At 47.0% G+C, this 24,387-nt stretch overlaps 1 protein-coding gene across 1 annotated transcript in view; it reads left to right on the forward strand.

Moving 5' to 3' along the window:
• The window catches only part of FLT3 (fms related receptor tyrosine kinase 3), a 519,185-nt gene that overhangs the window by 212,342 nt on the left and 282,456 nt on the right, over window positions 1-24,387 (forward strand). The window contains exon 5 of the mRNA XM_069202208.1: window positions 23,874-23,985. Within this exon, the coding sequence (XP_069058309.1) occupies window positions 23,874-23,985 (112 nt within the window). The remainder of the gene's footprint in view (window positions 1-23,873; window positions 23,986-24,387) is intronic.

Consider the following 24,387-nt stretch of genomic DNA (forward strand, 5'->3'; position numbering starts at 1 on the left):
ACTTTTCATAATAACAGGCAAATATCACAGCCATCTCGCAGGACCCATCAACCCATTCCCCCTCATCTCCCAAAATGCAAGGTATGAATCTAGCTTCAGAGTGGTCGGTAGCCAGCCAGTGCAGTATTTACTGGATTTATCCCCCCATTCATAAACCTGACATGTTGAGGCCATCCAGGATTTTCAGGCCTCCCCTAGACTTAGTTGGCGCAAGGTAATTCTGTAGAAATCTAGTTGGTGATTTTCCAGCTCACTTACTGTGTCCGTGTCCCTACATTCGGTGAGCATTGTCGAGGCCGCGAGTTCAACAACTCTGCGGTGTTTGTCACTGTCAGCTCCTCAAATGCAGGAGTGAGCCACACCCCTCATGAATACCTTCCCTGCTTCCCAGAAGCTTCCTCCTGGAGTAGGTGTTCTACAAACTTATCGTCCTGCAAGAACCAGGCATTAAGCCACCACATAGGGTGGCTGCCTCTGGGTGACATATTGAACGAGGACAGGACCGGTGTGTTGTCTGATACTCCTCAGGGTAGAATGCGAGAGCCAGAGATCTGAATAAGGTCGTCTGCCAGTAGGAACAAGTAGTCAATGCTGGACAGTGATCCATGGGTGGCCGAGTTGTGAATTAATCCAGGCTCATTGAGATGCCATACTCGCAAGGCATCACTGAGACCAAGGCCATTCGTCAAATCTGCTTGGCTGCAAATACACCTTGGAAGGGGACAGTGCCAGGTGTTTTGTCCCAGATTGAAAAGGGAGGTCTTTCACGAGGTGTGCACCTTTCAGGGTGGCAGCTCGGTCTTTGTAGTTCAGAATATTGGGGTCTTGGTGGCACTTTGAGAGGGGTCTCTGAGCAAGGGAGTGATGCCCCTGCTCAATGCAATTTGAGAGGCTGGATCAGTTCTCAGAGTTGCTCTAGGAATTTTTCAGGAGTTTGGTCATCGGAGCCCTCTGCAAACCCAACAAAACAGAGATTATTTTAACTGGCCCTGTTTTCTGCATCTTTTGTGAGATCTTGTGTGCTTTTTGTGTCCCGGATTAGGTGAGTTACTTTTGGCAAGAGATGTCTGACGGTGTCCTCCAGGGCAGATATCCTTTCTTCAGTCTCCATGACCCTCTCGACCGTCTGTCCGAGGTCTTGGCGTAGTAGGGACATGTCTGCCTCCATCTCCCCTATCTTAGATTCCATCAGTAACTTGGATGTTTGGTAAAGCTTGCAGGATGAGAGATGTGGTGTCTCCACTCACTGGAGCGTCCGAACCTGGGGCTCCCCTTATAGGCCCCTTTGTGCCCCCCATGGGGGAAGTGTATTTATCCATTTTGGCCTGACCCATTGGTACTTTGTGGCAGGCCATGGCACAGACCCTTGGGGTAGGAGTGGGTCCGGCATGTGTTGAGGCACTGCAGCGCAGTATGATGTAGTTTAAATGAAGCAGGTACACCCTTGAAGTTCTGTATATAATGTGTGTTGGGGAGAGGTGAGTCGATGTGCTTGCACCAGACAGGACCAGAAGAAATGGAGAGGTCCCCTGGACAGCACGAGTAGTCAGTCCTAGTCTGTCCCCTAAGAGCAAGAACTGCAGTCACCTTCATCCACCAGGGATAGAAGTGTTGCAGCACACACTGATAACATTCTGGGGGCGAGAGTACCATGAGCCCCCACCAGGTGGCCGGAGCTTGGTGGGATCACTCAGTGTCCATAGCAGAGCCAATGTGGGTTTTTTGTGGTCTGAGCATCCCAGGTCCATCCCCCTTCACGCTGTGCAGATGATATGGCCCTGACCATCGGGCGAGCCCAGTAGCAAATTCACAGGGTCTGAGGAGACAGCAAGAGACCATCCCATTGGAGGTGCACCTCTGCAAGGTTAGTGATTTGGGCCCCCAGAGAATCAAGTCAATAGTATGTGGGCCATCAATTGTGAGAGCCCTAGTGTCAAGGTCCAGTAGAAGGCGCCTTCCATGGGGTACAAGATCACTCAGTGAGGGACACCAGTTCCAGGGGCCCTGTTCTGGATGGGCGCAGGGTGCACAGAGTCACATATTAGGAAGGATTAGGTCCTAGGGCCCACTCTTGTCTGGCGCTGGAAACAGTCCAAAAAAGGGAGGGGGAGGAGGCATGTGCTGCCATTATGGGCCTCCCTCACTTGAGACCAGAGCACCAGTCAGTCACCCTAAGGGACTCAGGGTCCCACCCCAGCTGCCCCAGATGTCTTGACTCACGTGGCCTACCTCCTGCTCCCCGCCAGCCCTGTGGCCTGACAAATCTTTGTGAATACCTACAAAGTTAGGATTGTGTGGGAGTTGATCTAATTGGCACTGCACATAACTCTCCATTTGCAAAACCCATTTTCCCACAACTTCTTAACACGTACGATTGTGGATACGTCCACATATCTTGCATATTTACTGCAGCCATAATTAACATCTCTAAACAGAAAGATGCAGATCTTGATACTGTAAATCAGGGCTTGGGATTTCCTGCAATAAGGTCTCCATTCCAGGGAACCTTTATACAGGGTATAGGAATGAGGTGCTTATGAATTTATGAGCTCATATGTGTTTTTAAAGATGGTTTTAGGTGATAAGGTTTTCAACATAAACAAATGGCCTAATTGAGGAGGCTTAGTCGTTAATTTACTCAGACCAGAAAGAGTACTCCTTGATTATCTCCAAAAAGAAGCAGAAACAATTATTTATGAAGAGGAAATCAGCAGCCAAGTGTTGCAACTGCAAGACTATTTTTTACTCCAGCCGATCAGTAGGCTCCAACTACACAGCCATCAGGTACACATGGCAGCAGTTATACAGATGACTTCATGTGTTCCCAATTATAATCTGTAGTAACATATTTTCTCCCCTGACTGTGCTTGAAGAGGAAGGTAACAAAATATCAGTTGAGATACTGCTAAAAAGAGATATTGATATCAAAAACATTTCCTGGTGAGAAGCGTAAAGTGGAGGATGGATCATAAAAGTTCTAAGTACCAGGTCCTGTTTTAGATATTGGCGCATGGGTTACCCCATCACAACGGTGACGCATATCCCATGATACTAAATCTAAATCCCATAGGGTATAATGTGATTTAAATGTTGGCACAAGGGATATCCGTCACTGTTGTGACGGACTAACCAGTCTGCCAACATCTAAATCAGGCCCAGAGATAGCAGATCCTAAACAGGTGGCCAGTCTCAACAAGGGTTTGGGTAAATAACCGAATTGTCTAACATGAAACAGGTTACAAGGAATATGTGTGGTGGCAGACCTTCCCCTCAACCTTTCCCCCTCCACCACCTCATATTGCGACCCAGGTTTCATCTGCTCAGCCTGTATCCCTGTGGTCATTAATTGCTGGGGGCATGGTTATGGGTGCCTGTCTGAGGGGAGAACGTCGGAGAATTAAGAATACAGCACAAGGAAATTTTGGGGGGAAATGCATAATTCAGATGCATCATTGATACATAATTTTAAGATAGCTTCAATTAGATAGGGTATTGCTGAGCCTATCATTAACCTTATGACTTCATGAGGTAATACAAAAACCCCATTTGCCTCGACTGTGGCAAAGGCTAGAACTTGTAATAATTTACAATTTTTTGATGTGGGCTACAAGGTTTATACGGTGCAAGTCCCTAAACTCAAAATACACATGAGAGAGAATGAGGAGTCCCTAAAACACAAGGTGTGTCACTGGAAAAGACATTTGAGCATTGCCTTTCATTGATTAGACAGAACTTAAACATGGGAAACGCTGCACATCTTCACAACTTTGGGTCATATTAATTTGACTTTATTCAGTAGATCTGTAGCTGAAGGATTGATTGTATTAGATCAGCATTCCCTCCCGGGCAATGAGTTATCAATCCAGTTCAAATTAAATTACCCTGTCTGCAGCAGGCTTTAGGGAAATTGTTTGCCTCCACTGGCAGTCGAGTTGGAACTCCAACTCTTTCCGGTGTTAGTGGTAGTGTATCTAGAATTTTGGAGCTAGACTCACAGAGGGGACGCGAGGTCTGAAAGTAATCTATTAGGTCATTTGAGAATTATGCAGAACACTGAGATCAGTAACCAAAAGAGTATCCCTTCTGATTTGGGTTAGGGTAGCAAGGCCTTCTCCTTACTTATCATGCACTGCCGATCCTAGATCGACGACAACCTCAAAGTATATGCAAATAGCCTTTACTGTTTCTGTCCATGGCATATCCACTGAATGCGAGCTCCTACGGATAATGTTCAGGAATATCACAGATTTACATGCTAAATCGACAGCTCTTAATTGGAGGGATTTTGTACAGAACTTCCATATTTGTATCTTTCAGAAAATCTGGGTGGTGAAATTCATATTTAGGACAAGTGTTTGCAGACTTTGGTGCCGAAGCTCAACCTTCTGTTTCTGGGAGAGCATCGGGTGGACTCACTGTCTAGGTAAACTAGCATTACGCCTTTAGGTGAAAAGTCTGGAAATTCCATCATTGGACCTACTAGGCCTATTAATTACATTTTATTTGGGCGAAGGCTTAGGGTAATAAATGGTTATAATCGTAGTATGCCCAGGAACACAGAATCACGAAGCCTGAATCGCTCAGATAAGATTCTTGATAAAGACCTGCCCCTCAGTGACATTCTTTTTGGTATTTCATTGTTACCTAAGAAATTGTAGCAGACGTGAATACATTGACTGACAGGGAGACGGTGCCTGGGGAATTCCAACTCTGGACTGTGATCTCATCAAGTACTGTCCTGCTATGGCCATTCAATTAACCTGGAAAAAAGTTTAAGAGCCTATAATGCGTATAGTGTCTCTTATATGGCGGGCCCATGCTTTCCGAAGAGGTTGCCAGAGTACCCTCGACTATTTCATGTTAGATATTAGACGTTGGTCCTTTCTAAATTGTAGAATATTCCTTGACAGAAATTAAAGTCACCACTATCCTCTGTCACTCTTCTTAGTGGCGTGCATAAAACTTTCACCTGTGTAAATATGAAATAGTTTGGATGTGTATTTGTGCATGGTTTGGATGCCCTCTACTGGTTGGTATACATTAATGTTGGATTTGAGCAATCAGTATACTGTTTAAGGCAAAGGTAAATTATTGGAACACCAACAAAGTACAATGGTTTTTAAGAAAAAAGCATTTGGTTTAAGGTGTGTGTTTTTTAATCACAACACTGGTTTATGTTCATTTGTTTCACTATGTAATCTATAGGTTTGACTATATGTTGTCCTGTATTAATTACGTACTGTTATGCATCCCTAATTGCTTGGTGTGGATAACTAATATATAGGTTTATTCTTGAAATGTATTAGCTTGTATGAGTAATATATTTTGGTTTGAAAGAATTATATGCTGATTTGCCTTCAAAATGTACTGGTCGAGATGGAAAATTGTTTGGTTCAAATATATAATGTATTGGTTCTCTCTTATAACATACTGATTTATATTTATAAACATTGGTTGTAATTTATGATATATTGGTGCGAAAGCATTTCATGGGTATTTTGCATGTGTGATGCACTAGGCCATTTGTATATCCTACTGGTTTGCATGAGTACCACATTAATTTGCATGCAAACTGTAATGGTTCTCATATATGATTGCATGGTTCATACATATATTATATTGCTTCATTTTTATAACATACTGGTTTAATTTGTAATATATCGGTTTAAATGTATAGCCCATTCGTTTCAAAGCATTACTTTCTGATTTGTATGCATGCCATATTTTGTTCTGATAGATAGGCACAATTGTATAGCTCACATAAATAACACATTCGTTTGCAAGCATGCTATATGAGTTTCTATATAAAATATTCTATTTAATAAACACCATTTACAGATTTTTGTACACAGTGTACACAGTATACATGCATTTAATTTAGTATGTCCATTGCATGCTATGTATTTCCCCCAATCACAACAGCTAATAAACAGCAAACACCATGGTGAGAAGGGGTTTTACATTTTACATTATAGCCTTTGCTTCATACATTGATTTGCTAACGTTGTATTATGTTTTAACTTGGTATATGTGAGAGGGCAGATACAATGACACAATGTTTCTGGAAGGTGGAGTTTTCTCAATACTGGGATAATCCTCTTCCTGCGAAGCTGAGAAGTGATTGCTGCTGTCCTCCAGAGAGAAGTGCCTTGGAACTTTTACTCATGTTATCTGTTTACAGCTGTAAGATTATGCTTGTTTTTTTTTATTCTATTTTAAACCGTTTTAAGTTCGAAGCAGGAGTACCTTTACTACTGTTATGGGTAATTTTTGTCTGAAGAAACGTAGAAGTGCAGTTTGTGAATAGTAATGGGTTTACTCTTTTGTGGATGGAAGTCTTCCTAAATCCCTTCTTAGTTGTCTCTAAACCCCTCCTTACTCCTGTCTACCCTCTCCTAATCAGTAGTAAGACTTCTCCTGTGTTCAATCACTTTTCCTGACCCCATCCACATTTACCTCTAAATAGTAACCTTGCATGTGAGGATCTCCTGTAGAAAATATAGGCGAGGTGGAGATTTACATTTGTACGTTTGTGAATTGCACTTTGTGGTAACTAAGTAGTACTACGATAGTAGTACTTTATGTGCTACAAAATGCAGTTTGTGAATTGGGCTGTACATGTCTGAACCAGTTTGTTAAGCATGCACAGCAATAGGGCAAGCATGCAAACCACAGCGTAATACATATGAACCATTTCATTATGAAGATAAAACAACAGCGTATACCTACAACCCAATACATAGTGCAAGCACACTGTTGAGGTATACACACACCAATATTTACTGTGCATATACCAATGAACTAAATAGATAAAGAAGTGTTCTGATGTTACATTGGGACCGTAAACTCATATGTTGTGTTTAAAAGCCACACATCTTAAACCGTGTGCTTTTGCAAATAAACCACTGTGTGTCATAGGTGTTCCAATAGTTGGCCTTTGCATTGACCAACATATTTATTCTTTAGGAGTGCTTATAATCAAATCAGATAGCCAGGTGTTTTCTTATTTTCACTAGTACAGTGGCTTCTCTAAAGGACTGATACTCGGAAGTGGGGGGGGGGGCGGGGCGGGGAGGAAGGGGGCACGTCAGAGGTGGCCAAGATGGTGGCCCCAAACTAAGTTGCTCATGGTCTCCCTTTCCAGTATCCCTCAACAGCTGTGGCCTGACAGCTGCCTTCAAACTCCTTACCAGATCATGGAGGGGGCTAGATGACAGGGCCACTGGAGGTTCAGAGGGAAGCCTCTTCAGGTACTGCAACTTTGAGCCAAGGCCTGCCTTGAGTAGTTTACCTGTGGCGTCAGCTTGGCGAAGGGTTCGCGGAGCCTGTTACTGCCTTGTGGGGGATGCCTGGTCTTGGACTGGGGAAACGCCCACTGATGCCAGACGACAGAGGGCCTTAAAGGGATAAGATTGCACCCTGCAGAAACGACCTGAAGTGTGGTCTGCATCCCTGTGGGTTGATACACGTGCCTGCTGGTGCAGAGATACATGAGGGTTGCAAAGCTCCTGTGAAGCACAAGCTGGCGTGGCCTGTTGGGGGAGACTGCCTCTCATGCTGGATGACCGGGCCCTACAGTCTGGGTGCAGCCCTTTGTACTGCCAAGGGCTGGCGGCTCCCACTGTGACCATCAGGGTTAGGCCTATGATCGTTCACCAGTGAGTACTGAGGTGAGGAGCGTGTGGGGCTTGCCTTATGCCTTCGAAGGGCTGCTGCTCATGCCCCAAGAGTTCCTGCTCCTGGTTCCTGGCAGTCACGGACCACGCCATCTGAGCATGTTGCATCCCTCGTTGGCTTGTGACACTAAGAGACTGCTACATACTGCCACCAGGCCTGCTGCTACCAATGGTACTTAGGTACCTATGGCATGTGGTCCCTGAGGGCAGCAGCACAGATTGTGCCACCCTCGTGGGCCATGCATCCAGATGCACCCAGCACTGCCATTACAGGCTGAGGGTCCTAGTGAAATTCTAAAATGCAAACTCGACATGGCTCACAGCCTGTGTGCCCTGTCCAATACACACTGCATGCAAGATAGATAAGTCACCCTTCTGGCAGGACTTACAGCCCTAAGGCAGTGTGCATTATACTGTATGTTTGAACATAGATGCATGAGCAATGTGCCCCTGCTGTGTCCTTGCCAAACCTGGGACATAGTAAGTGAACAGAGCAGCCATTTGAAATCCATGTGCTGGACACTGGTCAGTACGAGTTTCACAGCTACATTATGCCTACATAATGGCTACTTTGAACCCTGGGTTGTTTGGTATCAAACAACTCAGAATGATGAAATCAATCTGGTACCAGTATTGAATTTATTGCAAAATGTACACAGGGCCACCATAGAGGTGACACCTGCAAAGCTAAATAACACTGACATGGTTGCTGGCCAGTCACAACCAGCCTGCCACCACCAGACAAGATTCTGGAACCTTGGGGTGAGAGCTCCTGCTCTCTGGGTCCCAGAACAAAGCCCTTCCTAGGTGGAGGTATCACACCTCCCTCCTCAGGAATATGCACTGCCCTGCTAGCGAGCTTCACTGCGCTTACCGCCTTTGAAACTTGACTCCCCAGGCCTGCTGCTAGAAGCAGATGGTCACCCCCATTGCAAACCCCTACTTTTGGCGGGAGCAACAGTGGGAAAGCACACAAAGGACAGGAGGAGTGACAATCACCAGTTTGCACCACTCCAAAGTTGTTACATGCGAGGTGACCCCTCATTTCATTTTTCTCCATCTTTCATAGTATGAAAATAGCCTATCAGGGATAGGGATGTGACCTCTGCCCACAATAAGTGGACACACAGTGGGAGTAGCCACCCTAAGAAAGTGGACCCACTGGTCACTACTAGGTACTCCCCTAAATGCCCACTAAATACAGTATTTAGTGGGAACCACTAGACCACAGATTCAGGTTCCACGCACATAAGAAGACCAGTGTAGGAAGATGGCCTGGTGTGTGGTGGGTACCTGAGGTACTTACACCTTATACCAGCTATCTCCTATTAGTGTAGTAGCTGTGGAGCAGCAGACAAGGCTTATCTAGGAGACATGCAAAGCTCATGGAATACCACTGTAGTCACACAGCACTTACACATATGAAAGAAAACACTCAGTGTTACAAAAATAAATGCATTTATTTTAGTGACACAATTACCAAAAATTACTAGAGAGGCAACCCTCCAATAGGAGGTAACTAACACAATAGATATGCACACTAGTAATCGGAAATAGGCATAGAAAGCAATAGAAAACAGTGCAAATAGTAATAGACAATAGTGACTCCAGTGGGAACCCAAACCATATACTAAAAACATGGAATGTGAATGTAGAACCCCCACCTGGATAAGTGGAATGTGTAGCAGGGAGCTAGGGCAATAGGAAAACCCAAATTTAAGTACCACAGTGCACCCCAGTGACCAGGAACAAAGGAGTAAATTACTGGATTTTCCCCAAACCACCCAAAAGGACAAGGACTAAAAGGAAGAACATGCAACACCCAGACAAGACTGCAAGAACCCAGCAGTGGATTCCTGAAGGGGAAGACCTGTGGAAGAAAGGGACCAAATCCAGATTTCACAGAAAGGTACAATGGGGGCATGAGCCACTACCCCCCTGTCTGTGGTTACAGACGTTGGGCGACGGTAGGACAAAGGTGGTCAGCAATGCAGCCCTGGATTCGATGAAGAGTTCCCAGAGGATGCAGTCAATGTCCTACTCCAGATGGATGATTGCAGTTGGTTAGTGGTGTGGAGAAGCCACTAACAAGCCTTGGCAAAGATAGAAGTTGCTGTGAAGCAAAAGTGGAGCTGCCAGGGACTAGCAAGGTTCAGGAGGACTCAACCCACAGGGGGAGACCCACTGTAAGAGGAACCAGGAGTCACAGAGCCCACGCAGCACAACTGGAGAAGGGTCCCACTCCACTGGAGAAGCACACAGAGGGCTGTGTGTCACAAGAAGGAGTGCTGGGGGCGTGGGGTACACAGAGCCTGAGAATTCCTTGGAGGAGATGCCAACAAGCCTTGGTACCTGCAAGAGACTTGGTGCACAGTGATACTGGCCTGCGTTGGAAGGCAAGGGCTTACCTCCACCAAAGTTGGACAACTGGCAGAGAGGACCAAGAGGACTACTCCAACCTACTACCCATGATGCAGGATCCACGCAGCTCAGGTTGAGAGGAGATCCACATAGATGTCATCATTGGAGTTGGTGTCTGCGGATGCAGGGGAGTGACTCTTTCAATCCAAGGGAGATTCCTTCTTACTTCTTGTGCATAGTGAAGACTTGCCACACTCAGAGGATGCACAGCCGGGGAAATGTTGAAGAAGCTAGAAGGAGCAGTGGAAACAATGTTGCTGAGTCTTCTTCGTGGATGCAAATTGTCAGTTCCTGGAGGGTCCAGTCACAGTTCCAGTCACTAGAAGTCAAAACAGAGGTTGCTGAGGAGTCCTGCTGGAATCTTGCAAGCCGAATCCGAAGACCCACCCATGAGGGAGACCCTAAAGAGCCCTGAAAGGGGGATTAGTCACCCAGCCAGGTGACCACCTATCATGAGGGGACTCTGACGTGACCTACCTCACCTGGCCACTCATATGCTCCTAGAGGTCCCTGGCCATCTTGGTATCAAGATAGCAGAATCCAGTGACCCTCTGGAGGAGATCTGGGCACCTCTCATGGGGTGGTGATGGTCAAGGGAGTGTTCACTTTTCATTTTCCAGTTTCTCGCCAGAGCAGGGACTGGTGGTCCCTGAACCAGTGTAGACTGGTTTATGAAAAGAGGGCACCAAATGTGCCCTTCAAAGCATACCAGTAGCTTGAGGAAGCTACCCCTCCCAAGCCATGTTACACCTATTTCCAAAGGTTACCCCCCTCTCCCAAACGAAATCCTTTGTTTTGTCTTTCTGGGCTTGAACTGTTCAAGCAGCAGGAGGGCATGAACCTGTGTGAGGGATGGCAGCAGCTTGTGCTGCCCAATAAACCACAGAAAGCTGGTAGGAGCAATGCTGGGGGTCCTCTGAGGTGCCCCCAGAGTGCATGGAATCATACTTACAATACTGGCAACAGTATTGGGGTATGATTCCAACACGTTTGATACTAAACATGCCCAGGTTCAGAATTACCATTATGTAGCTGGACGTAGGCAGTGACTTATGTCCAGTATACGCATAAAATGGCATCCCCGAACTCACGAAGTCCAGGAAAATGGAACTGGAATTCATGGGGGCACTTCTGCTAGTGCAGGGGTGCCCTCACGCACAGGTAATTGCACCCTGCCCTCTGGGCTACTACAGCCTACCATAGGGGTGACTTACAGAGACCTGGTGCAGTGACCTGTGGTGAAAAAGCTCCCTGTACCCTTTTACGCAGGCTGCAGTGGCAGGCCTGCAGATACACTTTGCATGGGCTCCCTACGGGTGGCATAATTCATTATGCAGCCCATGGGGATACCCTGGTACCCCAATGCCCTGGCTACCTGGGTACCATATACTAGGGACTTACATGGGGGCACCAGTATGCTAAATGTGGGGTGTATGTGGTTTAAGTAACCAAGTTTAAAGGGAGAAACCATAATCACTGGGGTCCTGGTTAGCAGGATCCTAGTGAACACAGTCAAACACACCAACAACAGGCAGAAAATGGGGATAACCATGCCAAGAAAGAGGGTACTTTCCTACAACCAGCAGCCAGCTGCTGTGTGCCCTACACTGAAGATCCAGCTGTGTTCTAAGGGTCCTCCACCCCTTGTCACCTCAGCATTCCAAGGGGACCAACCGGATTCACCTAGAAGTCCACCCGTGCTGTGTGTTTCAATTGGTCCCTCGCAGTGTCCTTGCACCAGCTCCAATGACTTTCTGCAGCTGCTCCCACCGAAACAGGGGCCGTCCAAACTTCTCCAGCTGGTCCACAGGGCCCACCGATGCCCTCGACCTACAACCAAGAGGAGACATTGGTAAATGCAGTACTTTATTTAATATGCGTTTTCAAACTATTTCTCCATTGATTCCTATGGTGCATAATTACTCACAGAGCTGAAACATTTTCTACACTTTGAAAATTCAGAACTTAAAAAGGACTTACCTGATTTTGATGACCTTAGCCTTAAAGCTATAAAAATCTGAAGTATTTTTGTAAATTGGTCTCTAGTTATTCTTTTGAGTGTGTGTCTTCATTTATTGATTCATTTATTCCATGAAAAGTTGCACCAGTACCCAGTAGACCTGGGGCCAGTCTCTCCTCAGGAGTTTGGGAGGAAGGCTAATATTTGGGTGAGACTTAGGGTATCCAAAACCAGGAGGGGGTGACCAAAAGAAAGAGTCAGGGAAGCCCCCTTCCCCCCAAGAGAAAAAGACAGATCACCATAGAAACAATGAAAAGGAGTCCTTAGGTTTGGACACAGTAATGATTGTTGGGATCCATAAACTGGGCCAACCGCTAGATGGCTGCACATCCTATAAGCGTATCTCCCTTATTAGTTCCATTGTAAAAGTATTCCCCAAATTCTTTGCCACGTGCCTCTTGTGAACCCTACTTTTTCACCCCGATCATTGAGGCTTTATGCCAAATAGGGGCACTCAGCATTTTATACGTAGGGTCCAAGAGGCCGTCTCCCAAGCCCCCACCTTCACAGTCCCCTAGCACTGCTACTGGTGGATTTTGAGAAGTCTTTTGATACTGTTGTCTGCTCCTACTTAGATGCAGTGTTGCGGAGGGTGGGCTTGGGTCTCACTTTTGGGCACTTGTTGATCTCCTTTATGCTAACTCCACAGCCCAAGACTGAGTAAACGGAACACTTTCTGCGCCATTCCTGATCCATAGACGCACCCATCAGGGTTTTTTTCCTCCCTTCTCTTTGTCTTGATGATAGAGCCCTTGGCGTAACTCATCAATTGCTATGCTAGTATTCGGGGATGATTGTGGGGAAGGGACCCAGAGAAGCGCATTGTGCTCTATGCCGATGATATTCTAGTGTTCCTGGCTGACCTGGGGTATTTGGGTCCCTGTTGCATGGAGATCTTATGACTGTATGCTGAGGCTTCTGATCTCCAGGTTCATTATCTAAGTCCCTACCGGTGCCCATTGCTGGAGATGTACACTGTTGTTCCTGGTGATCAGCAATACAGGTGTGCTGCTCTCATTTAAGTATTTATGTGTTTAGGCTTCCCGCTTTCCTGACTTGTCCTGGAGTCTTAACTTGACCCCTTGGTCAACCAGATGAATGAGGACCTACCAAAGTGGAGATGTGCGCCACTAGCCCTCAGTAGAATTGCCCTTTTTAAAATGGTGATTTTAACTAATTTTCTATTTACTTACTTAAAGTTTCCTCATTCCATTCCCTTGCGCTCGTTCCAAGCCCTGGCTTCAAAGGTGAATGTGTTCCCCTGGGCTAGCAGTTGCCCTTGAGTGGCCTTCATCAATGGCCAGTGCTCTCTCCATGATGGAGAGATGGGTATAGGGACCTCTGCGGCTATGAACTGGCCTATCAGTTGGTCGATCTTAATGACTGATTCAACGGACGGTGAGACGACCCGACTTACTTGGAGGAACTGCCTTTGCTGGGCCTAGATGGGCTGCTGAGCCTGCTTCATGGGAGCCCAGTTCCCCTATTCCTCCCTGACTGCACACAAGTGAAAATATGATGTTATATGGTGGCACTCTGCTATACAGGCTGGGACTTACAGACTTAGGTCCTCATTACAACCCTGGCGGTCGGTGTTAAAGCGGCGGTTATAGCGCAAACAGGCCGGCGGAAAAAAAATGGGATTACGACCATGCCGGAAACCGCCAACATAGACAGCCACTTTAACACTCTGACAGCCACGGTGGTAGAAACAAACACTGCGTCGGTAACCGCCAACAGACAGGCGGAAGACAAAGTACCGCCCACCGTATTTCAAGACGCCTGTCTGCCACCTTTTCCAGGGTAGAACCAATGCTATCAAAAGCACAGCGGAAACAGTACACAGAAGGGTAAACACTCACCTCTCGACACTCAATGAGGAACCAGGACGCCATGGAGCCCGAACTTCAGGTGTTACCCATGTTGGTTTATCTCCTCTTCTACCAGGAGTATGAACGGCGGCGTCAGCGACTACGGTGAGTACTGCACCTACAACACAGGGGAGGAAAGAGAGTGACACACACACGCAACATGCAACACCCCCACCCTCACCCTCACACACAACAACATACACACAAATACATGCATCAACATTACATATACACCCCCCACCCCCCGGAAGAACGCAAGGACAAAAGGAAATTATTCTAACGATTGTAATCATTAGAAATTCATTAGTCAAAAGCCAAAATTCAGCATATACAAATATGTACACCAACTACACAAGTCCGGATAGTGTACCAATCATTGTCTGTGGCCCACTGGGCCCAAAATGCATGGGCGAAGCCCACACATGATACCTGACTCGAAACAGAGAGAACACTGCTGGGGCATCAGATCGAAAACACACAGGCACATCAGGGGGGGGGGGGAAGGGGGGGCACCTCAGCCTGATGAACACACGATGCCACTGCTGTACGAGGGGGCTCCATGCCCATTGCTGTATCCTGGGGAGTGCAAAGCCACAGTCTCTCAAGTCTCTCCAGTGGGTGGTTTGCCCACTACTGTATCCTGGAGAGTGCAAAGCCACAGTCTCTCAAGTCTCTCCAGTGGGTGGTTTGCCCACTGCTTTATCCTGGGGAGTGCAAAGCCACAGTCTCTCAAGTCTCTCCAGTGGGTGGTTTGCCCACTGCTGTATCCTGGGGAGTGCAAAGCCACAGTCTCTCAAGTGGATAACAGTCTCCACTGGTTCTGGAGGGGGCCTGGTGCCCAGAGTGCTTCATCCTGCCAAGGACTGAGGTAGTGGATATGGTACTCCACTGGTTGTGGAGGGGGCCTGGTGCCCAGAATGCTTCATCCTGCCAAGGACTGAGGTAGTGGATGTGATACTCCACTGGTTCTGGAGGGGCATGGTGCCCAGAGTGCTACACGTGCAGTGTGGCCGGTACAATTCCCTCACCTGGGTGTGCGTGCCACGAGATTGGCGAGGGTCAGGTAGCATGATACGCCATGGAGGCAGCGACATGCCCCACACTGCTGCGGCTTCGCATTCCACCTGAAGGTGCAAACAGTGATGGAAGTCATGCCTCATGGAAGCTGCCCCGGGTCCACAAACTCACCTCCAGCCTCAGACAACTGACCACTGGGGATGGTAGCCATGTCAGCGGTGGTGCCAGTGTCCGAGGACGCCGAGGGGCCGGTGGTGATGCTTGCGGCGGTGTCTGTGGCGGCAGTGCTGGCGGCGGTGTCTGTGGCGGTGGTGCATGGGTCAGCACCTGCTGAGGGACAAAGCAGGACATCTCCTGCAGCCTCGGACGGCTGCCCACTGGGGAAGAGGCTGGGGACTGTCGCTGAGGCTGTAGACGTGCCGGGGGCAGTGCAGGTGGCGGTGCAGGTGGCAGTGCAGGTGGCGGTTGTGGTGGCGGGCAGCTAGCGGTGTTCGACACCGTACAGGTTGGCGTGGTCATGGACAGAAGGTGTGACATTGGTCCCTCAGTCGGTGTGACCATGCCCTCTCCTGACCAGCTCTTCTGCTTTTGGCCCTTCCCCACCTTTGATGGTGCTGCAGTTTTCTTGCCACTATCCCCTTTTGTTTTTGTTGAGCCCTTGGTGGCTGGTAGTTTCGGCTTCTACCTCTGGGATGTGGTCACCTTTTTCACCTTGGCAGGTGGCGGAATGTCCTTGCCCTTGCTATGTGGCACACTGGTAGCCCTGATGGGTGGCGCACTCGATGACCCCGCAGTTGATGGCACCACTGTGCCTGGGGATTTGGTGGCTGAGTTGCTGGGCTGGGACCTGGAAAGCCTGGCCCTAGGTGAAGGACGGGGTGGGAGGTGTAGGGAAGAGGTCAATGTTAGCCAGGAAGCGTTTTTTAGACACACTGGGACGGGAAGATGGAGGGGGTTTGGGAGTGGAGGTTGAGGTATTGGTTGTAGGAGGTGTACGTCTCCTGGATTTGGCAGAAGGTGCATGGGCCGGAGGCTGTTGTGAGGTGGATGGCTGTTGGCTGGGTGTGTGCCTACGTTTGTATACTTTGGGAGGAGGGCTCACTGACACACTGGGAGAGGACACTGGGGATGTGTGAATGGTAGTGTGGGTGGTGAGTGCACATAAGCGGTGTGTGGAGATGGGCGTGCTGGTGATGGAGGTAGTGGCTGAGGATTTAGTGCATGAAGCTGTGAGTGGAGACAGTGGAGGCAGTGGATCCTGCTGTGTCTGCATGGGGATGGTGCTTGTGTGAGTGCCTGTGGGATGTGTGGTGCTTATGTATGCCATGTCCACTCTTGTGTGTTGATGTGTGTGCATGCTGGTCTAATGGTGTGCTTGGGATAGGCTGAGGTACAGGGGATTGGGTCTGGGTGGAGGAAGTTGGAGGGGGTAGGCTGGACACAGGGACAATGGCTGCCATCAGTGCTGAGGCCAGAGCCAGAAATGCTCTCTGTTGGGCTGCCTGCCCAGAATTAATGCCCTCCAGGTATGCATTTGTTTGTTGCAAATGCCTCTCTACACCCTGGATGGCATTCACAATGGTAGATTGCCCAACAGTGAGGGATCTCAGGAGGTCAATAGCCTCCTCACTGGGGCAGGGCCTGAGGTACCTGGGGCAAAGGAGATGCCCACCCTCCTGGGTGACCGGGCACGGGACACACGGTGAGGGGCTGCTGGGAGGGGGTGCTGGCAGGGGGGGTGGCGGCTGCACCTGTTGATGCAGTGGGCACAGAGGTGCCCACCACTGCAAGGGAGCTCCCATCAGAGGAGGAGTTGCTGTCACTGCTGTCTGCTCCTGTCCCCGCCGTGAAGCTCCCCTCGCCCTCCGTCCCACTGGTGGCTTCAGACTCTGTTGCTTCACCCTCCAGGGCCAAGTGGGTTGCAGCCCCCTCCTGCGCCAATGCTCCTCCGCCTGATGATGCTATTGCACAAAAGAACAGGGAGACCACAAAAAGGGGGAGGGAGACAGAAGAAAGACATGTTCAGTGCATGCAACACCACTACAGTTGGAGGACACAACACACATGGAGCAGCCCTCTGCACTATGCCATGCACTGATAGTTCCTAGAAATTTCAGCTGACCATGGGGTACGAGGCCTAAGAACAATTGCTGCACACCTAGAAGTCACAGGAGACTGACTAGGTGTAGATGGCTCGTACCACTGGTGGGTTTGGGGTGCCACATAGCCTGCCTCACAAGGGACCTTGCCTACCAAGTTTGCCCAGGCCATCCCCAGCTGAGCCTCCGCCATCTCCTTGCTCCAGAGGCGCAGTCCTCCCATCTTTTATGCCAGTGGGTGCTCCATCTGTGGTTGACCCCCAGGGTCTGGACATCCTTGGCGATGGCACGCCAAATACCCTTCTTCTGGTGGGTGCTGACCTAGAGGAATGGTACAGGGGGAAAGGAAATTACTTACCCGTCCGGACCGTCATACTCATTGCCCAGCAGTTCCCACCCATGCCCTGACACACATACAATCACCATCCGCACATGCAGGCCTCAGCCCCCCCATGTATCTTCCATCCACACCACTCAAAACAGGCATTGCCCATGCAGCATGCTCACAGTGTACTCACCTGTTTGTCTGGAGGACCGTACAGTTGCGTGTACTGGGGGAGGACCCCATACACTAATTTCTCCAACTCCTCCGAAGTGAAGGCAGGGGCCCTTTTCCCAGACACTGTAGCTATCGTCACTTCCAGACACAGGTCACAGCAGCACTTGCAGTGTAGGTCCTTTCCTGTTGAAGATCAGGTATCAATTGAGGGAACAGACAGAAAATGGCGGTCACGTCCGTGGCGTTGCATACCGTCACCGCCGGCGTACATCGTCATTGGCTCCTGGGACCCATAGGGCCCAATGTTAACCAATGCAGAATTGCGCTGTGGTCTTCGACCGCCAACCGTGACGGTGTACAACGCCAGCGCAGTTACCTCATATCCCCTTGTCCCACCTTACATGTCAGGCAGCCGCCATTTCAGGAGGCCACATGGGATGAATGTTAACTGCGTCACACCTTTCTGGGCCGGGAATATAGACAGATGCCAGCACATTACGGATTAACAACGTTTCTGCAAATAACAAATTTTGATACCTCAGTGTTGGATGACTCTCTGCTCGCTATTCTCCTCCATAGGGCATGTCTTCTGGGGCAGGTGATGAGATGGCGGCATCCTCCGGCGTACAGACCACTGGTGGACCTGTCGACAATGGAAGAGAGACACATCCTAGTCACATACAGGCTTGATCGTGCAACAATCCTGGAACTGTGTGCCCAGTTGGAGCCAGACCTGATTTCAGCTATCCGCCATCCCACAGGAATCCCCCCTCTAGTGCAGGTTCTGTCTGTAGTCCATTTCCTGGCCAGTGGGTCTTTTCAAACAACAGTGGCCATGGCATCAGGGATGTCCCAGCCAATGTTCTCTAACGTGTTGTCCAGAGTGTTATCTGCCCTGCTGAAACACATGCGCATCTACATTGTTTTCCCTCAGGTGTAGGATTTGCCCACAGTGAAAGGTGACTTCTATGCCCTGGGACAGATCCCCAACATCATTCGTGCCATTGATGGGACACATGTGGCATTTGTACCCCACTGGAGGAATGAACAGGTGTATAGAAACCGGAAGAGCTACCATTTGATGAATGTGTAGATGGTGTGTTTGGCAGACCAGTACATCTCCCATGTCAATGTCAAGTATCCTGGCTCTGTGCATGACGCTTACATTTTGAGAAATAGCAGCATCCCTTATGTGATTGGGTAACTCCCATGAAGTGAAAGAGCAAAAGGCAAAGGAAGGGTGGAAGATCTTGGGAGAAGCTAGGATGGGATGAAAGAGTGAGGCAAAAGGAGCTGGTCTAAATTGGACAGCAGAAGGGAGAGAGAAGAAAGAAGGCAAGGAAGCTGGATCCAAAAGTGCCTGATTGGTCGGACAACTGGTCACAGGTAAATGGGAGCTGGGCCTAAGCACCTGCTTCAGTGCTTAATGTGAGAAGGTGGTTGTTGGAGGTGCCCACTGCACTCATTTTGGGCACCTCAAAATCAGATATTTACCAAGAGAGTGAAAGCACACAAACTGGACAGAGGATGAGAAAGACTGAAAGAACGCCACAAAGGGAGGAAGCTGGGATAGAAAGACTCTGCAGGAGTGAAATAAAGGTGCAGGGGTTGTCTGGTGGTGGGTTGAAAAGGGATTAGGTGGATTCTATTGTATGCAGCCCTGGTATTTGGCCCTTTGACATTTAATAGTGTGGGCCTAGGGCTTCTGAACAAAGCATCGGACATCGGCACTCATTCTTTCACAAATTAAGCACTCCTTTGATTCATCTCATGCCACTACATAACACAAACAAAGGTTACATAACCTAGTCTAGCAAAGCAGGGCACAGAAGTACATGACATTTTTACAAAAAACAGAAACCCCACCATTGTTTAAAGCTACTGAAGTGGCAACCATTTCAAGCCAAACACTGTCTCCACTTTTTCCAATTAGGCCAATTCTCAGGGTCTCTCATAGGGTGCTAGCGCCAAGATGCGGTTTGTCATTCATGCGCTTTCATACATTTTTATATCTTTACTTTCAATGAGCAATATGCTTCATAGCATGGGGACGTTCAGTTGCATGGAGCACTATAAAAATGGCACTCGCTGCTTCTCTCGCTCCCAGTTTAGGATGGCTATTTCTGTGTTTCTGACCCTCAGATGGCCCTCCATTTTATATTTTTCTTGTTCTATCTTCCTAAAATTGAGTTAGCTATATTATATGCTTTCTCTGGTGTCTAAGTGTATTTATTAATTCCTCAATTCATAAGCTTTTTAACTAATGCCCTTTAATCCATAGCCATTATTTTCTGCTGATTAGTTATTATAAAGGCTCACTCGAAGAAATGAGTCAACTCTTGTTGATTTGGTCAGTATAATCCATTAAATTACAGTTACCAAATTGCCCATTATTTCCTAGTAGATATTTGCATCTGTTTCACCCTTTTAAACCTCCTTAATTTCCTTTTGGGGAGAGGCACCCCGTCTGCTCACCTCCTGACTTCTGTTGTTCCCCCGCACCTCTCCACAACCCCACAATTAAGAGGGACTCCTTGAAAAAGTTTACAAGTAACACATCTTTACCTCTTTTAGCTAAATGAATGCCCACATACTGCAAAAACGAACCGCGTCTATGTACTGCTGGAGAGAAGAGAACTTGGGGAACAAAACCTCCGAGATGACAATTAAAAAACAAGGTTTTCAGTCATCTGAAAACAAGAATAATAGTCTTATAACTTAAGGAAGTAGCTGGAGATCTGTAGGACACATACAACATTTAGAAAAAACTGACACATCTTTAAATAAATAGAAGATTTGGGGGTGAGTAGCTACAGCCGAATACAACTACATTTCACACGCTCTCCTTAGTAGAACCTCTTTTGTTGTCCTCTCCCTATGCTCCTCTTTCGCCTTCCTTGAGTGGCACCTGGATGTTCTGTTTTAGGTACACTCCCAAGATCTACAAACTTGTGTAGCATTGCCATTCCAGGGGTCCTTGCTACTGGCCTCTCTTGTCTCCCTCCGCAATCTAATACCAGGGGTCTTCCACCTACACTCCTCCCGCACTGCCAGCCTGAAGTGGCACCTGAGTGGGCACACTCGATCTATGGTGCCCTCATGCAGTCCTGCTTTTCCAGGGATCCTTGGTGGCGGCTTATCCTGTCTCCATCTGTGGCTTAAACCAGGAGGCTTGCAAGATGTTGGTACTAGTTGAAGCCTTTGATAACAATTCCCTATGGACAGGGGCAGCATGGGGTGCAGGATATGTGAGAGGCAATGAAGCATGAGAAACGAGACATCCTCGTGGAGCAGTGGTAGACCGGAGTCATGGTGAGATGCTGGTGGCACAGAAGGGCAGTGAAAACAGCTAAGAATAATAATGGTACCTGGGCCCCTGTAAAAATGAGAGTGACTGGATTGGCACAGGGTGCTGGACGAAGAGGTTGGGCCGCTGACCCACATCCAAGAGCAGCGCACCTGAGGAAGACCTGAGATGAGTGCTCTGGTACACATCAGGCCCTGGAGTGAGTAGAAGTGACTGCACTGTCAACAAGGCAAACAAAAAGAAACACTCTATGGAGCAACTTGCAAGAAAGACTCCGCTCTGGAAGGGTCAAATTAGGGTAGTTTTTCTGTGACAAGAGGGTAGAGGGATTGGGTAGGTGAAGGCTGCCCAGGCCAGCTGTAGCGCGGCGCATCCCCAGGAGAGGGGGGTCAGGAAAATCTGAGATAATATATTTTAATGATTTGTTTTGAATATTCATAATTTGTCTATTATCTGTTTCCTCTTCCGTTTTAGGTACACCTTTAGGTATCTGGGATTTTATTGTCAGTGTTATGAACATAAAAAGTCTGTTCCCTAAAAACGGTAATGAGGTTTAAATTGGAGAAGGTTGCATACACATTTGCCTTGTTCCATTTGTGGAGGGTAGTGCCTCTTCATGTTGGGATTTATATTTGTTTACTTCCTCTACTGGTTCACCTTGATGTGAAGTTGGTAATGTTCAACCTTGCACTGCCTGCAATAAAAACAATTGAAACATTCTTCCTCAAAATGTAAAAATGAGATAGCGACTGAAGCGGATAAACTGGAGGTTTTCAGTTAACTTTTGATTGCTGATCGTCAAAATATGTTCTGTCGATAACCTTGAGTATTTTTAGGGTGATTTCCCCATTTGTTTAGAGCAAATCAAAGGAATGCATTTTAAGGAATGTAGGGCCAAATTTTAGAATGTAAGGGGCTGATTTAGCGTTCAGAGTGCGTTATTTACTCTGTCAAAGTGACAGAGTAAAATACTCCGTTGCCCTGAAGGAGTAACCTTTGTGCGAATGTAGAGTTGTCCATCGGCTCAGCAGACAATTCTAGTCATTACAAGGGACCACTGTCATGCACTTCCTCTCATTGAGTTAAGCATTCAAAGGACGACTCCGTCAAACATGCCAGCCACCCATCAAACTTTTAGGGAGTTTGTTTTTGAAAAAATAAAAACTAATCACCCTTGCAAATCGGGAGACTTCTTCCATGGTATGTGTATCATTTAGAGGCTTTTACTATCCCTTACTGTCCCTTACAGTGAGGGTTTTCACGGAAATAAGGAATATATTTGTGCCGTTCGAGGAGTATGTTAGTGACAGAGATGTTGTAGGTCACTGACATACCCGGTGTCCACCCGACTGCAAAACTTCACTTTGGCAGAGAGGGTACTTAGTCACCATTGGGAGTACTATCTATACCAAACTCTAAATAACCCCTTAATGCTCTTATATATCAATTCATTTCTCCATAGACACACAATGAGTATAACCTTTTAATATATGAGGCCCTACATCTATAGCTGACAATATTTGATAAATCACAGCCAGTCCTACTGTCATGTCTTCAAGTGACTTCATTCTAATTGAACCCATCTTTTAAGAGTGAATGTGTGCCGAGTGTGGTCTTATTATCTACCTGTGGTATTTGCTCATATCCTATTTTTTAAGGCATTGAGTTCACTTTCCCTTACAATTTTGCTATCCTGTTTTTGCTATGCTTCTTCTTCCGCTGATGAATTTCAAAACGTTTATTCATGTTATGCAGTTTTCAGAATTTTTTCTCTATTTCTGCTCTTGCTGTAGAACACCCTTTCCTACTTTTCCATCTTTCTCAAAGATTGCTTCTTTTTTTTTGTATTACTCCTTGCTCTAATGTGTTTCACCCCATCTTGTGAGGACACCAATAATCCCACTTTTTCATGACTTTTAATTTGTATCTGAGATTGAGGTATACTAGTCACCTTTCACTGTGTATGTGTCAAGTTTTCTTTTCAATACCATATCTAGTGTTTTCTTTGTTAGGCCTCTTTGATATCACATCTACTAAGTGTTCCCCAATAACCTCTTTCGGAGTTGTCTTCATGTGAATTGACTATATCAGATGAAATACCTTGTTTTGATCATAATTACTAACTTTGTTCCACTCGTCATTGTTTGTAGACTGAAAAGGGCAATGCCCACAAACAGGGCACATCATACAATAGTAACACGAACACCCTGACATTAACTGCTCAGACCACAGTACTTTTCCAGTGACGAGTTAAAATGCAAACTGCAGACATTATCACATAGTTTACGCACTGACGTTCCTATTCAATATATTCTTGAGAGATAGGTCTAAAGTGAGGATTCATTTTAGAGAGCATAGGCAAAAGTACAGCATATCGTGGAAGGAGGTGCAAAGCCACAACATTTAGGGCCAGATGTACCAAAGGATTTTACCCATTCTTTGTCTATGGGAAAAAGCTTTCGTACATATGGACCTTAGATACTACAGTTTCTTAATTTTAGTGCAATTGTTTTTGCTCCGTGTATAGTCTCCTGTGGCCTACCCTTATACATGCCTTACTTTCTACAGTTTGCAGAAGTAGTAACTTCAGTGCTTGACGTTTGATTTGTGAAGTAATTGGTCGTAAATTCACTTTAAACTGATGCTCTATTGATGGAAAATCTTCCAGTCAAATTACCTCTGCTGTTATACTCTAGGCGGAGGTACTTATGATAGAGGTTCTCTAGTGCCGAGGCTGATCCTACTTAGATTTGACGATTTCTTTACAAACAGGAGGATTTGCCACCGCCACAAAACTCTAAATCAGGCCTTTAGAAATTAAACCAATCAGTTATAAACTAAATCACACATGACACAAACTAGCTCATGTTATGTATTTGTTGTTAGAGGAAAACATTCCTCTCCTAAGTACCTCAAAGGTATTGAGCAAATTTTAATATACCGATATGCGTTTTCTTTTACAGGCAAGCCAAGCAAACCTTTTTTCTCAGGACGTTCCCGCAAAGTGAACTGTACATCTGAAAGTTATCCCCAACCAGATGTTGACTGGCGTTTTTGTCACACACCTCTTGACAGGTATTACTTAATGCTGTTCTTTGTCAGTGCCATGCTGCACAAAAACATAAGCCCAGATTTAAAAGAAAATGACGGAGCTCGACGCTGTGCCAAAATTGGCAGTGCCGAGCTCCGTCATTTGCACAACGCAGGGATGCGCCGTATTTAATAGAATACAGCACTCCCCTGTGTTCCCGCCTGCCCGGTGCTAAGTTTGCTGCCGAGCACCAGTGCAGTCACCCTTGCACCATGGAACAAGGATGGCTGCATTGAGGGGGAGATTGTTTTTGTGCAGGGAGGAACACATTCCTACACAAAAACAATCTTAAATGGCGATTTGCTCTTTCTATGTGTGTTGCATTCGCACACATAGAAAGAGCAAAAAACAAGGAGAAATAAAAGTATTTCTCCTCTTTTCTTCAT

The sequence above is a fragment of the Pleurodeles waltl genome, chromosome 8 (assembly GCF_031143425.1).
Source record: "Pleurodeles waltl isolate 20211129_DDA chromosome 8, aPleWal1.hap1.20221129, whole genome shotgun sequence".
NCBI classification, from domain to species: domain Eukaryota; kingdom Metazoa; phylum Chordata; class Amphibia; order Caudata; family Salamandridae; genus Pleurodeles; species Pleurodeles waltl.